Here is a 15,921-nt window from a genome sequence, read left to right on the forward strand (position 1 = left end):
AAAATTATTATTATTATTATTATTATTATTATTAGGCCCTATTATTTATGATATCATTTTCATTATAATTACTATTATTATTTTCATTATCATTATTCTTCTTCTTAATATAAGCCTATTATTATTCTGATTACGACTATGATTACTATTATTATTATTATCATCATTATCAATATCATTAATAACTATAATCATTATCATTATTATTATAATTATCATCATCATCATCATCATCATCATTATTATAATTATTATTATCATTATCATCATTATTATTATAATAATTATCATCATCATTATTATTATTTTCATTTTCATCATTTTTGTTATCATCATCATCATCATTATAATATCATCACTCCTGAACTGACCATGAGGAAGCCGTAGAGGATAACTTTCTCCGTGTATTCCCCGAGTGTGAAGTCGCCCAGGTCCGGCTTGAGCCGCTCCCGCTCCAGGAATCCAAGATGGCTGCTGTGCTTGCACTTGTCCACGTTCTCTCCGTCCATCTCCTCCACCTGGTTGGGACGGCAGCACGGACAGCAACGGCAGCGACAGCAGTTGGGACGCTTTCGCCACAGCTTCAGCAAAAATCTGGAGAAGAGATGATGATGATGAAGAAGCTCATGGTTGTGTTTTAAAATCTGGATGAGGAAAATATGTGTCACGACGCGGTGGATTCAGGCGCTCGTCATTTTTTGGTTATATGAAGTTATTGGTGTCATCTGAAAATTTATTCACTTGTCTTGCTGTTCATGAAAAAGTACCCATTTATCTTAAATAGAAGTCAAGCTGTTAGCGATTGTAGAAGGTGGGGTCACCTGGTATCCGTGGTAAAATTAGCGAGTAAATGGCGGCCAAAGTTTGGTAACTTCCATAGCCTGAGAGTCCTTGGAAACTGAAAATCTAAAAATCTCCCTCCTCCTCCCTCCCCCCTACCTCCCAAGTCCAATCTACCCGCACTCTATACACATCAATGGAAAATGATCTGAACATAAAAGACAAGCACAAACAAAAGTTCTTTGGTATAATGATTACAGAACAAAGAACAGGATAACATGGATAGCTCCAATTTGTCGGGACCGGCCTCGGTAGTTCAAAGGATCCAAAGTTTGAGGAATATCTTACAAAGATAACGAAAAAAAAAAAACCGGGACAGTTTGACAGTCTGACAAAGGCCTGATTTCGAGTATTCTGTGTTTGACATATTGTCTTATACTATATATAGTGGAGTCCAAAAGAAACTTGAAAGAAAATGTAATCACCCGATCTTGCTCTACCCACTCGTACAGCATACCAAGTTGAAGCTAAATAAATTCTGCATCATCTGACACATTTTCAAAATTGACCTTAAAAATCAGGCTTGGCAAAATTGTGCAAAATCAAAGAAACGTAAAATTATCTTCTCGCATGGATTGAGGATCATGGATATTGATCAAATGGATATATATATATATTGCATGTACAATGAATGGGGAATTTCGTCTCTACAATAAACAGTTTTCATTTCGATAGCTCCAAAGAAAACCGAAACAGGTGAGTCACAAATAACCGTATCTAGGACACTACAACAAACGTCATGCAAAACTTGGGACGTAAAATTAAATGTGCTCATTGTTATTTTGCTCTACACGAAACCAATAGCTCCTAAACAAAAACAAAATCCTACTAATGAGCCCATGCAATGCTAAGTCCAGGTTTTGCCTGGTATTTCTGACTAATCTGTTTTCTAATCTGTTTGAAAACAACATCAGAAGATGTTGTTCATTGCAGAGACAATATTCTCCAATCACTTGATATTCATTACGTGTCCATTCCACCAATGTTGAAGCACCTCAATACACGCGCAAACATACTTCTATGTTAATTTGATTTAGCACAATTTTGCGAATCCTGATTTTTTAAGGTCAGTTTTGAGTGACCATATCTTGGATGTCTCATAACGTAGATGAAATATTGATGTGTCAGATGATGCAGGATTTATTTAGCTTTAACTTGGTACGCTGCACAAGTGGGTAGTGCAAGGCTTTAACACACTGACTGGGTGATTACATTTTCAAGTTTCTTTTGTACGCCATTGTATATTTAAGCAATATGTAACAATTCCTCCCCAGCAAACGTACGGGATAATGATGTCTTTGAAGAACTTGGGGAAGGGTTTAGCCACCATCAGAGTCAACACCTGGAAGGACAGCTGGGTCATGCAGGAACCCTCGCAGGAATCCACGTAGCGGTCGTTGAAGATGCTGGCGCCTCGCTGCAAACAAAGTCGATGGAAGCATCCGTGGAATATGGATAAAGTGATAATAAAAAGACCATAATAATAATAGATAGCATTTGTATAGCACAAATCCCCGCTCAACAGCAAGCTCTACGCGCTTCACAATCTATACTATTACCCCAGCAGACCTGAGAGCATTTTGAAACAACCTCAACTTCCTGGGAAGCATACAGTGCAAGCAGCCATTTATAGGTGCTAAAACACTAACATACTGACAAGATCTTTCGCTGTCTATGGCCGGGTACCCATTCCCACCTAGGTGAAGTGAGGAAAATGCATGTCTCTTTCCCAAGGACACAACTTCAGGCCCGCGGCTCAAACCCCCGAACCCAAAACCTCACGATTACGAGTCCGGTAGCTTAACCAATAGGCCACCAACACCAATAATCATGATGGAAATTACGAGCAAGACAAAATGCTTCAGATAATATATATTAAAGTTTCTCCTAACATTATTCAGGTAGGCCCCTGTAACTTTGAGAAAATACCTAAAAATTTAGGAAGTTGCATTTGCATACAAAAAATAACAGTCAATAGAGATAACTACCATTGGGTTAAACAGAAAAGAAATGGTAAAAACTTGTAACTGCTTGTCTGATGAACATAATGGACACAACAGGAGGAGAAATATAGAACTAAATCATCAACGCAGCGACGAGAACAGATCCCAAATGTTTTGGGGTTTTGGGGGTTTTTTTTGGTTAGTGTTTTACGGCGCTCGCAACTGCATAAGGTCATATGAGCGCGTGGGACACATTAAACATTTTCAAGTAGGTAGGAAATTTTTAATTTTGCCAGGGTGACCACCGAGCCCTACTCTTATCGATTTTAAACCGCCAAGGGATCTTTCATGTGCGCAACTTGCACATGCAACATCTGAGATTTTTCGCCCTTGTCCAAGAAGGCTAGGTGTAGATCTTTCCTACCAGAAGATCAGGGAAGTGGCTGAAAGATTTGTAACTTAGAATAAAAACAGCAGCCGCTGTGTGCCAGGCTAAGAATGTTTCTGAGTCATGTCCTAGGGTCTGCCGGGGCAATGATGGTTGTAAAGCACATACAGCTTGCCAAAGAATGTGGATACGTGCTATATGAACGTAATTATCATTATCATCATTATCAAGTTCAAAACTCATCAACAAATATATTATATTCGATGGCCAGCAGTGACTACCAATTGTGAAGCGTGCTGACAAAATGAGTTTCTTCTCAGATTTGAGCGCGCTTTTTAGGTAAAGTTTTTACAATTTATAAGTACGAAATAATGAAAGGTGTGTTAGTTACACTTAAAGAATATGGCATCAACAAATTTGATCCTAGTGTCGATTTTGGGCTAATTTTTCCATTTATAGATTGCGAGAAGTAACTCATTTTGTCAGCGCGCCTCACAAATGATACTGGAATCGGAACAAAACCAAAATTCGCGCGAGTTTCTACTGAAAAGGGGAGTTCTAAAAAGCACTCTTCAAGAGTAGAGAAATCAAGACGTATATGAAATTATTTTGATTAAAAGTCGGCTAAATCTGCAGAGGTGACAAATGTAAATAAGAAAATGTTCACGGCTGGTTCAAATAATCATTTTTTTCTGTTGGGCATTTTCTGTTTTTCGCTAATACTCACCCCTCTGAAGAAAGCGATGTAAAAACAAGAAGCATAACTGTTGACGAACTGGAAGGCAAAAAGTTTGATGATCAGAGCATCGTCGTAGCGGGTTTGAGTCCGGTGGTTCTCTGAAACAGAAAATTACACACAATATGGTCACTTTTAAGCCAAGGCGTTGACCAGACGACAAGGACATGTGGTTTCTAGAGAGAGGCATTGCGCTGCCAAGATCAAAATTCTCGCAGCTAAAGAGATTTGAAAACAGCAACAACAACAATAAGCACAAGGGGGCTATCCCGAAAAATGCTGTTTTGAGAAAATCAAAGGTAAAGTTTGGGTCCTTGTTCAGTTTCTTTAAAAGACAAGGAGAGTTTTCTCTATAACCAAACAAATATACACACCAATGAAACCAAACTTCTGCTATAGGCAGGGCTATGTCCACATTTGGTGCAGGTCAAGATTTCTGGAAACCCTCAAAATGTGGGTTAGCCCGGTTGTCCTTAAAAGCGACCATATATCGTTAAAACAATAGCAGTGTCCTTTTACGATAAACAAAATGGTTCCCCAAAATACTGCACATAATATGTTAATTCTCAAGAACTAACTTAAAATTTCTAATTTATTTCATGAAGAAATGAAAAATATCAATAACAGTTTTGTGGCCTATACGCATCATTTACAAAAACGTAAACTTAAATCCTTCATCAAAGCACAAAATGTGAACAAAATACCCCCCAGACCAACTTACCCCAATCTGTTAAAACCACGGCCAGCTTGTCGTAGATCTGCAAAGATACACCAAGAATCATGTTTATTAAAGGAATACATCACACTTACAGTGGAAACAATTCTAGTAACATCAGAATCCTAGAGTGTGAACATATTATGTAAAGCATGCTGACAAAACGAGTTTGGCCTACTTCTCCAATTCAAGCCTTATAGAAATAATAATAATAATAATAAATGACATTTATATAGCACTCAACCCCGATGAAAGTACACAGGCTCTGAGTGCTTTACAATACAGTACAACATACAACAGTAACATAAAACGTTGTGTTCTGACTAAAAGAAAATCACTCCAAATATTCATCTCATTCATTTAAAAACAGAAAAGACTTCAGTCAACATTTGAATGACTCAAAACAAAACAAAAAATAGATCCTTCACGCTTATAGGGGAAATTTTTATACAATTTATAAGTACGAAATAATAAAAGGCATATTATAGTTAAAGAATATGGCATGAAAAGAAAACCTGTAAATTTGACCCTAGTGTAGATTTTTGGTCAATATCTAGATTCTACGTTGGTGGATTGAGAGAAGTAACTCATTTTGTCAGCCTGCCTCACATATAATAAGAGATATGTATTTATAACCTTTGCTAAATAGCAAATGTTTTTCATTTTCTTTGGAAATATTGCAGTTAGAAACAGGCCCTATTGCAGACATGTGCAGGGCCTCTGAAGAGAGAAAAACAAGCTTGATGTAGAAAGGTAACATTCATTTACATTCTCCGTTGGCCTACTTTTTAAATATCTACACAATTAGAGTTAACAGAGGACTCCAGTACCGTGTGTCCCACAGAATGTTGTACTGTTGGATTCCTCAGATATTGGGGTGTAAGCGCACTTGCTTCGATTTAATGACCAATAGAGGCCTATACCGCACCTAGACAGATCTGTCTTTAGACCATTTAGTCAGTTTTGTCAAAGAATTTAACTTCCACTTGAGCCGTACCGCACTAAGACTCAAGCGTCTTAAGACTTTGATATTAATGATTATTTTGAACGTGGAATTGAGAGAGATAGAATGTGTATGTGCTCTACTTTTAAATCTCTGTTGGAATAATAATCTTTCAAAGCTTTATGGTACAGCAAAGGTTTGCTGTTGCCTTCAACTGCGCTTATTAATTTCTCTGTCCAATTGACATCAACATTCATGATTGGCTTTAAAAACATTTGCTGATGGTCCTTGCTTGATGTGCACAGAAAGTAGTTTGTCGTAAAAAAACGATCAGATGCATACGTGTGTAGGTGAAAGGAACTCGGCATGTCATCAAAACACGACCAGATGTATGTATGTGTAGGTGTTAGGAACTCAGCATGTCATCAAATTTCCAGGGTAGTTTTATCTTATTATGGCAGACTGCTCTATTCTCTTACTGGCTCAAACCAGTCTTTAGTCAGACTTGTCGTACTCGGTTTGTGGCCGGTCACAGCTTTTCACGACTCAAATATTGTGTCTAAGTAGTGCGGTAGGGTTCGTATTACTTCATTGTTCAAAACCCCCTAAAACACAGGCTTTAGTCTGTCAAAAGACAGATATGTCCTGGTGCGGTATAGACCTTAGTGATGTGTATATGTCACTTTTAGATTTCCCACCAAAAGAGGGCCCCGGCACAGTGGGTTTCTTCCCTCTAAGGTAAAAAGTTAACTCTTTAGGGACGTAGCGGACACATTTGTACGACAAGCAACAAACCAAAGGTAACGCAGCGGAACATTTTGAACAGTGACACACAGATCATGAACACACATTTACATCGCACAGTAGGCCCTTAACATGTTCTAGTTTGCATTTTAAATTTCAGACAGGAGAAGAGAAAACTGAATTTTAAAAAGTGTAGAAATAACATTTATGCTTCATTTAAAGAAATACACCGAAACAACGCGTCTTCAAAGAGAGAATGAATTGACCAGTACCTTCCCCAGTAGGAGGATGGACACAGCGTTCATGATGGAGGAGAGGACTGTCGTTAACAGGAAGCACTCGTTGTCGGGCATGTTGGGGCAGTAGTCGACGTCCATGACCACACGGTACACGATGACAGCAACCACGCTGATGATGACAAGGGCTGTCTGTGGGGGGAGGGAAGGATGAGATGAGAGGAGATGAGTTGAGATCAGATAAGGAAAGGTAAGATTAGATACGATACGATAACATAAGATAAAGTAAGGAAAGGTAAGATAAGATAAGATACAATGAGATGAGATGAGATGGGATGAGACGAGACGAGACGAGATGAGATGAGATGAGATGAGTTGAGATGAAATGAGATGAGATGAGATAATATAAGGTAAGATAAGGTCATGTAAGATGAGGTCACTTTTAAGCACATTAAGGAGGCTATTTCGAAAAATGCTTTTTTGAGAAAATCGAAAATGAAGTTTTTGCCCCCAGTTTAGTTTCTTTAAAAGACAAGGAATGTTTTCTCTGTAACCAAAAGATAAAATATACTAATCTTTGAAACCAAACTTCTCCTGTAGGTAGGGCAATGCCCATTTTTAGTGTAGGTCAAAATTTATGGAAAACCCCGAAATCTGGGTTAGCTCATTTGTCCTTAAAACCGACCAATTATAAAGAAACAATTATTTCCCAGAAAAGCGTCGGGGACACACTCACCATGAAAAAGAGGACAGAGCCGGAGGTAGTAAACTTGAGAATCTGTCGCCGGAACGGATAGAACCAGGCTGCCTCGTTGGTCACCGGATCCTGGACGGTTGGGAGAAAAAGATAGTTTTAGTTTTTTGATTGAGTAGAGGTTTTACGGCGCTCACAACTGCATAAGGTTATATAAGCGCTAAGTGGTGGATGTCAACAGAGAAGTCCTTACAGGAAATCAGGCTTACTCTGCTCACCTCTCCAGCCTCAACAGCACAAAGTCTGCTTCGACTATCAAGGCACCCCGGAAATAGCGGGTCACAAGAGTGTGACAAACATGCAAAAGAAGTAGAGGAAAATGACAATAGTAAGGATGAGGAAAGAAAAAGCAGCAGTTCCCTGTTGCAGATCAGGCACAGTTATGAGCATGAAATTGATGAATCAGCCAATTCACAATTCTATTGAGCATAAGAACATGTTAATGTCTTCTCTTTGGGAATGGCCTAAAGACACTTCAGTCAGTAGCACTGCTGTGGGGGTAAGGAAAAAAAGAGATGTCAAAAAAAGATAATTAACGGGGAATAAATGTGGTCTCTTAGGAGACTGCTAAGAGTATCGTGAAAAGAAAAGAAATCAAATGAGGTAGTGCTTGATGAAGCCCACGTGGGACGCTCAATGTTAAAAACAATCAGGAAATGACAATGCAGTTTTTGGGACACCTGATTAGACATAAGGGTCTTGAACATCTAGCTCTCACTGGCAAAAGTGAAGGCAGACGAGGCAGGGGTAGGCCCAGAGCAACCTACTTAGAGAACCTAAACAAATGGATAACGGAGAAAGACCATGGAAATGTAGCTTTTTATTGAGCATCCGAGCAAAGGAATGAATGGAGAACCATGATCGCCGATGACTGTTTCCAGATCTGGCATTGGATGATGATTAGACTTTTAAAAAGAAAAGAAATCTTTAGCATAACGTTCTCAAACAGCATTCTTGTGTTTGATTATGGCTCAACTGAAAATGCAGACACAAACAATACAAATACTTTGAAATACTGCAAAGATATGTTCTGAAAAATACAGGCAATTCTTTACTCTCCGATAACTCCAAACGATAGTCAAGCTGAACTCCTTTCAAACAAGTTAAATCAGTAAGAGAATTTTTAGAGTTTCCTGTGAAATAGAGGCTTTTTTGGTATCTTGAACACTCAGAACACCTATGTTGCTGAAAATACAATATGTCTTTTCCCAAAAGGAAAAAAGTTGAAAGTGAGACTTTTGCTAAAAAATGTCAATTTAATTCTTGTTCTCATGACAATTTGCTACCTCAGAATTGCAAAGTTCTATCAGCACAGTGCCTAGTTTTGAGACATTTGACGTTAAAGATTTTGAGTTTCACATCACGTCAAGCTTTTTCGAATGCAATTCTTTGAATATATCGTTATATGACTCTGAATAATCTTATGACTCTGACAGAGCAGGTAGAGGCTGACCTCATGGTCAAATTAACTCAGAACAGTCCAAAATGTCAGATAGAACTTTGTAATTAGGTAGCGACTAAGCTGGAACCTGTTTGATTTTTGTCCCATAAAACTGTGTCCTCTATCTCACCTGTTTGATTTTTGTCCCATAAAACTGTGTCCTCTATCTCACCTGTTTGATTTTTGTCCCATAAAACTGTGTCCTCTATCTCACCTGTTTGATTTTTGTCCCATAAAACTGTGTCCTCTATCTCACCTGTTTGATTTTTGTCCCATAAAACTGGGGTCTGTCCGGCTCATTGGCCTCGAACTGGTCCACGTCCCACTCGTACGCCAGCGTGGCTCTCTGTCGCTTCCAAAGCTCCAGGAATATGGTACCTGAATGGGGGTACGAGGCTCACTCAGTAACTTGTTATTCATATGTGAGGCGGCATGGTGAAATCAGGCACTTGTCAAAATAACGAAATTGAAGAAACAGGCATTATTCTGACCGTTGGTTTATTAAGCAAACCACACCAGAGCACCCGCCAACCACCCACTATTCAGTGTTTAAGGCCATTGGCCCACATCACAGAAAACACACATTCTACAGAAGAGAATTTCATGACAACAGCATAACCCATTTCCACCTGAGTCGCCTCCCTGAGCAGCCACATCCACCTGGGCTGCCTCCAGCCACACCCACAAATCTAGGTACCCACCCACCACCCACACTAAACCTGCAATAACTTTCCCTCCAAACAGCAACAAAATTAGCAGACAATAAGGGTACAGAAGTGTATGAACGGTAACTTTATAATAGTTTTTTTTTAACTTGGAAATGCTGGACTGGAGCAAGTTTTAGAGAGACATCAAGGGATTCGGAATTTCTCCATCGTAGTCAGGTGGCTGCCTGGATACGAGTATTCTCTTGAGCCGTCAGTAAAGAGTAAAGCGAGTATAAGTCTATGGTTGAGCTGATTTAAGAGTGTATAATAATAATAATAATAATAATAATAATAATTTAATGGAGATGATTAATTCTATAGCGCCCACTCCCATAATGTGAAGACAGCTCTAGGCGCTTTACATAAATGCAAGTACGAACAATATTCACAAACACACACACACACACACACACACACACACACACACACACACACCATAAGCCTACGGTAGATCTGAACTTACCCCAACAACAGATGAACAAGGCAAAGAACGGAGTGATGTCGTTGTCAAAGGCTCTCTTCACGTCTCCCAGCACGTCCTTCAGCGCTCCGGCGACCCTGAGTCATGCAACAAACAAACACATTAATTAATTATAAACAAACACGTTAATTAATTATAAACAAACACGTTAATTAATTATCTTTGGTATTCTTTTACTTTCACTCCCATCTCACACTTAGCTACCATTTGTCCATTTTCTACAATATATATATGCGCTGAACATAAATATCAACTTCATTTCCTTCGCCAATTAATAGTCTATGAAATATTCGACGGTTTTTAATCAAGCTACATCACACTAAGCCTGACCACCTAGTAATTTGCGCGCTTTGGAACAATCCGGGGGTTTCAGGGGGCCCCCTGAAGTAAAAAAAAATCTGGGGAGAGGTGTGTTTAAGCCATAATTTGATATGTTGCCGTTAGGTTTGAAATTTTCTTTAAAATAATTGATTTGCGACAGTGATAGTGGCTATATATATTTATATGAGTGTGATCTGAAGCAAACAAGACACAGTTTGAGCCCCGAAGCAGTGCATCTGTGTGTGGGAGTGACTGTAAAAATTTACCTTATCTTTATGTAAGAGAACAGTCTTATTTCAAATCAAGCAGACCCAGTTTTCCAAAAAGAAGGAAACATTTCTTACCCTGTTGAGTTAGTCACTGTGTTCTCTGTGACGCTGAAAAGAAAAAGTTTGACAAAAATTAGTCATCACTAAGATTTAATGGGTTTTATGTGATAGGAACAAAGGTTGGAATATTGCGATGGTAAGTAAGTAAAAAGTATAATTTTATCCCATCTTATGTCTCGTAGAGAAACCGCATTTATCGCTTCCTAATTGTTCAATCAAAAATGCAATTGGACCATTTGCTGACCTTCTCACTTTGGTCAGGAAACGCAAACTTCAATGGTATGGACACATCACCCGTTCATCCGGCCTTGCCAAGATGATGCTGCAAGACAGCGTCCAGGGAAAGAGGAGCAGAGGCAGACCGAAGAAGAGTTGGGAGGACAACATCAAGGAATGGACAGGCCTGGACCTCAAAGACACACTCAGAAAAGCTGAAGACTGGAAGGAGTGGAGGAGGCTGGTGGCCAAATCTTCTGAAGCCCCGACGGACATCCAGTCTACGGGATAGGTGAAGGTGAGGGTGAATTGTTCTCACTAGTTTCTTACTATAAAAAAAAACCCTACGTCAGACGAAATTTTATCACATCTCACCTCTGGTATAACCCGTAGAAGAAAACAATCAAGCCAAAAAAGGTTGGGATCCACAGCGTTGTGATCAGCATCCCCGTCCACGCGAAGTAGAAGGCGATCTTCTCTCCGAAGTAGTCGCGGATGTGCCACATCGGCTGGAACTTGAGCGGCTTGGTCCACGAGTCGTCCAGATCTTTCCGCGGATCTTCATCCAGAGAGTTCACCTGAGTCTGAGCCGTGTCGAAGTGGTTCGGCAAATTGTCCTCTTTCTCATGAGACTTCACAGAGTCCTCATGCAGGACCAGGAAGTCGGTGTAGGTTCCTCTCATCAGCAAAAACTTGAGACCTGAGGACCAAAAAAAAAAACCACGTTAGAAAGCAAGATCAATCAGTCAATTGACAAAAGTGGGACACTAATTGTGAGGCATCGCGGTGAAATCAGGCGCTTGTCAAAATAATGAAATTAAAGAAATTGGAATTTATCTGGCTGTTGGGCAATTTTTTTTTTTTTTTCTTTTTTTGGCTCAACACCATTTACATTCATTTAAAAACACACTTCTGTGTGGATTTTACTGAAAAACATAGATTAAAGGTATAAAATATGTAAATTTTCATTTTTCAAGGACTCTCAAGTTATGGAAATTACCAAACTTTGGCGGCCATTTTCTCGATATTTTTTGTCGCTGAAACCAGGTGACCCTGACCTCCAACTATCGCAAATATCTCGACTTCTGTTCAGCATAGATGGATACTTTTCACACCAAAAGAAAGACAAATGAACAGGCTTTAATATGCTACCAATAACCCGATATGTCCAAAATTTGACGAGCGCCTGATTCCACCGCGCCCTGACACAATTATTGATTTCTTTACCAAGAGCGTTGGAAAAAAATGAATTTCCGTGTCCTCAGTTAAAAACTCAGTTCACGACATTCAGCACCTGAATTTTTCAGTTGTAGAACAACAAGGTATCTTAAAGTGTGTTTATTTGTCTTGCTTGTGGTTTAAAAAGACCCATCGATCGATTGAACAGAAGTCGAGACATTCGCGATTGAAGGTAGTAGGGTTCACCAGTTGTCAGAGATAAAAGTAGCAAGAAAATGGCCACAAAAATGGTGAATTCCAAAGCTTGAGTGTCCTTAGTCACTGCACATTTACAGTTTCGGTTGCTTTCATCAATGATTCTCAGTCAAACCCACACAAACATGGACATATAAGGTGTCTTGTCTGCTCCTCACAGAAACAAAAAATAACAAAAGGTAAAATGTGCCCAATAGGCAGAACAAAATTATCAGTTTCTTTGACTTCATTATTTTGGTGAGTGCTTGATTTCCCCACGAAGCCACACATTAAGATGTATCTTATCTTATCTTATCTTATCTTATTTCATCCTATCTTAAACACTAATCTTTTTTTTCCAGCCGGGTGCTGTTCTGCGAGCATGTTTGAGAGTGTGTGTGTGTGTATGTGTGTGTGTATGTATGAGTGTGTGTCTGTGTGTGTGTGAGTGTGTATATTTGTGTATGTGTGTTCATGTGTGTGTGTATGTGTGTGTGTGTGTGTGTGTGTGTGTGTGTGTGTGTGTGTGTGTGAGGGTATGTATGAGTGTGTGTCTGTGTGTGTGTATGTTTGTGTATGTGTGTGTATGCGTGTGTGTGTGTGTATGTTTGTGTATATGTGTGTGTATGTATGAGTGTGTGTCTGTGTGTGTGTATGTGTGTGTGTATGTATGAGTGTGTGTCTGTGTGTGTGTGTGTGTGTATGTTTATGTATGTGTGTGTGTAAGTGTGTGTGCGTGTGTATGTATGTATGAGTGTGTGTGTGTGTGTATGTGTGTGTGTATGTGTGTATGTTTGTGAGTATATGTGTGTGTGTGTGTGAGTGTGTGTGTGTGTGTGTGTATGTTTGTGTATGCGTGTGTATGAGTGTGTGTGTGTATGTATGTATGAGTGTGTGTCTGTATGTGTGTGTGTATGTGAGTGTGTGTGTGTATGTGGGTATGTTTGTGAGTGTGTGTGTGTGTGTATGTTTGTGAGTGTGTGTGTATATGTTTGTGAATGTGTGTGTGTATGTGTGTGTATGTGTGTGTGTGTATATATGTGTGTGTAAGTGTGTGTATGTTTGCGAGTGTGTGTGTGTGAGTGTGTATGTTTGTGAGTGTGTTTGTGTGTAAGTGTGTGTGTGGGTGTGTACATCAACCTTTTTTCTTCAGCGCGGTGCTGTTCGGCTGTTGGCCTGGCCCTTGGGTGGGTCTGCCGTTCGTTCCACAGCACAGAATCGTACGACACGGCCCCGGGCAGAACGAACACGCGCCCTGGTCCTCCTCATCCTCCGATTCCTCAGCGGCCGCGTCTGCCTCCTTCTCCTGGTCACTCCGTATGTCCAGATTGATGAGGATGTGGTGAACCTGCGGGACGCCACGACGTACGGACGAATTAATTTGTTGCTTTTAACTGTCCCCGTGGTTTTATGCACCCCGCGTAATTTAGCAAAATTTGATGATTTTTAGCATAATTTCTTATTATTTTTCCTTTATCATTCTTTGTTAAAATTAACAGAATCGCATAATTTCACATTTTTGGGCTCAGCTTGCATAATTTCAAAATTTTTCTTGCATAAAACGACGGGGACGGTTTTAAGGACAAGCAGGCTAACCCAGATTTCGGGATTTTCCACAAATCTTGACCTACACCGAAAATGGGCATTGCCCTACCTATAGGAGAAGTTTGGTTTCATTGGTGTGTATATTTGTTTGGTTATAGAGAAAACTCTCCTTGTCTTTTAAAGAAACTGAACAAGGGGAAAAACTTTACCTTCAATTTTCTCAAAACAGCATTTATCGAGATAGCCCCTTGTGCTTAAAAGTGACCAGTTAGCATGTGTACGGATAGCCATCTTCTCAGGGAAACACATTTAGCTATGGCTTGTTCACTTTTGTCTGACCATGGTTAAAACGGGATAAAAACATATCGCTCTGTTTAATCTTTCTGGGTGTTTGCATGCGGGTCTAAGAGTTAGGCGACCAACAGAATCTGAAAGCCCATTCATAAAAGTCACTGCAGACTAAGGTTCCCACACATTTTCTTTGATGTAAAGCCTAGAGTGGGTCAAAAAAAGTATAGGGGAATTACAGCATACACTTTAAACATAAAAGTTGACATATTTTCCTCAACACCACTCTTTAACGTTCGCCTAAGAAACACAATTCAAGAGACGGGGTGAGTAATTTTCGAGACTCACGTGGAGACATCTAGACAGCCGGGGATGAAATCTTCAAGCTTACACTGAAATGTGGGGGCAGAGTGTGGCTGTCTCAAAATGAGCATTTTGTAGGCAAGGTTACTGTAAGTCATTTATTTTAGTGATCCAGTGTATGTATCCAACGAGCAGTTTTTAATATAGCGCCCAAACAGAAAACTTTTTTATTACTGGGTCAAGATTTATTGAAAAAATAGTTTTGTTTGGTCGCTGGCCTGCAGAAGTGCCATGCAAAGTTTTGGTGGGCGTGGGTGAATTCCTCAATGGGCTAGAATTGTTTTTTACTCGGTCAGATGAAAAAGAACAAGCTATAGTAGCTGTTTTATTTATTCCATGCCTTGATCCATAGTCAACAATTTAGGATATATAAAGTTTTTTTAAATCCATCTATGTCATGCAGATTTTAAAATAGAACATCAGAGAACCTTCGCAAGAACCAACCTTGCAAACAAAGAAAGAAATGAAAAAGTCTGTCTGAGAACCCTTGTTTTCAAGAGAAATGGGTAAGAACAGTATTTGCACAAATGACTGCTCCCATCTCAAAAGATGCACTAAATGTAGAGGAACACACACATGCAGGTATCCTAATTTGAGATACATACCAGAAATGATCGAATTGATGGTCGGAAAAAATGAGTAGGGTCTTCCCATCCTTCGTAGAGATGAACTTTGTTCATGATGAACTGAGAGCTCACGTAGTCCAAGACTGTGGCTCAGAAAATGGCAGAGAAAGAGGGAAAGAAAACATATGTGGGCCACCATGGGGAAGTCAGGGGCTCGTCAAAATAATCACATCAAACAATCCAACATATTTCCACCTGTTTGGCACTTTTTAAAGGTTTTTTTGTTTGTATGTTGTTTTGTTTTATTGGGGGGGGGGGTGTCTTTTACGGCGCTCGCAACTGCATAAGGTCATATGAGCGCGCGGAACACATTAAACTTTTTCAGTTTGTAGGAAAGTTTGAATTTTGCCCGCGTTGTGGCCTACGCCTACTCTGATCGAAGTTAGACCTCCAAGGGATCTTTAACGTGCGCAACTTGCACACGGGCTCTCCGAGATTTTTCGCCCTTGTCCGAGAAGGCTAGGTGTTGATCTTTCCTACCAGAAGGTCAGGGGTATGGCTGAAAGACAGCAGTAAGAAGGAGCCAAGGAGTAACAGTAGAAAGGCTGTAGAAAGAGTCAGGAGCCCAGGAGGTGAGGAGGAGGTGGGGGCAGAAAAAGGAGACTAAAGCAGACGACAGAACATTGCTAGAGAGCAGGAATTTTAGAGAAGAAAATGTTTCGGTCGCTACCCGGATTCGAACCCGGGACCTATGAATGAGAGGCCAACACCTTAACCTCTAGGCCACGAGAGCCCCCGAGCCGAGAGTGTGGAGATCCATGAAAGCTATCCGAGAAGCAAGACCACGAACTTTCAAGGATTTAAACCTCTTTCATCCGCATTGTAGCTCTGCATTATAAAAACTGGCCTAACGGTGTGCTCTTCACAGGAAGAGGATGGGAGAGAAGGCGGG

General features: G+C 40.0%; 1 protein-coding gene across 1 annotated transcript in view; it reads right to left on the reverse strand.

Annotated features, from left to right (window-relative positions):
- LOC101852578 (anoctamin-5) overlaps positions 1–15,921 on the reverse strand; it is a 35,932-nt gene that overhangs the window by 16,533 nt on the left and 3,478 nt on the right. The window contains exons 4-15 of the mRNA XM_013088765.2: positions 15,009–15,112; positions 13,348–13,555; positions 11,170–11,494; positions 10,594–10,626; positions 9,911–10,005; positions 8,997–9,118; positions 7,282–7,371; positions 6,582–6,737; positions 4,629–4,665; positions 3,899–4,008; positions 2,124–2,257; positions 372–594 (exon numbers count right to left, since the gene is read on the reverse strand). Of these exons, the coding sequence (XP_012944219.2) occupies positions 372–594; positions 2,124–2,257; positions 3,899–4,008; positions 4,629–4,665; positions 6,582–6,737; positions 7,282–7,371; positions 8,997–9,118; positions 9,911–10,005; positions 10,594–10,626; positions 11,170–11,494; positions 13,348–13,555; positions 15,009–15,112 (1,637 nt within the window). The remainder of the gene's footprint in view (positions 1–371; positions 595–2,123; positions 2,258–3,898; positions 4,009–4,628; positions 4,666–6,581; positions 6,738–7,281; positions 7,372–8,996; positions 9,119–9,910; positions 10,006–10,593; positions 10,627–11,169; positions 11,495–13,347; positions 13,556–15,008; positions 15,113–15,921) is intronic.

This window comes from Aplysia californica, unplaced genomic scaffold (assembly GCF_000002075.1).
Source record: "Aplysia californica isolate F4 #8 unplaced genomic scaffold, AplCal3.0 scaffold00807, whole genome shotgun sequence".
Taxonomy (NCBI): Eukaryota; Metazoa; Mollusca; class Gastropoda; order Aplysiida; family Aplysiidae; genus Aplysia; species Aplysia californica.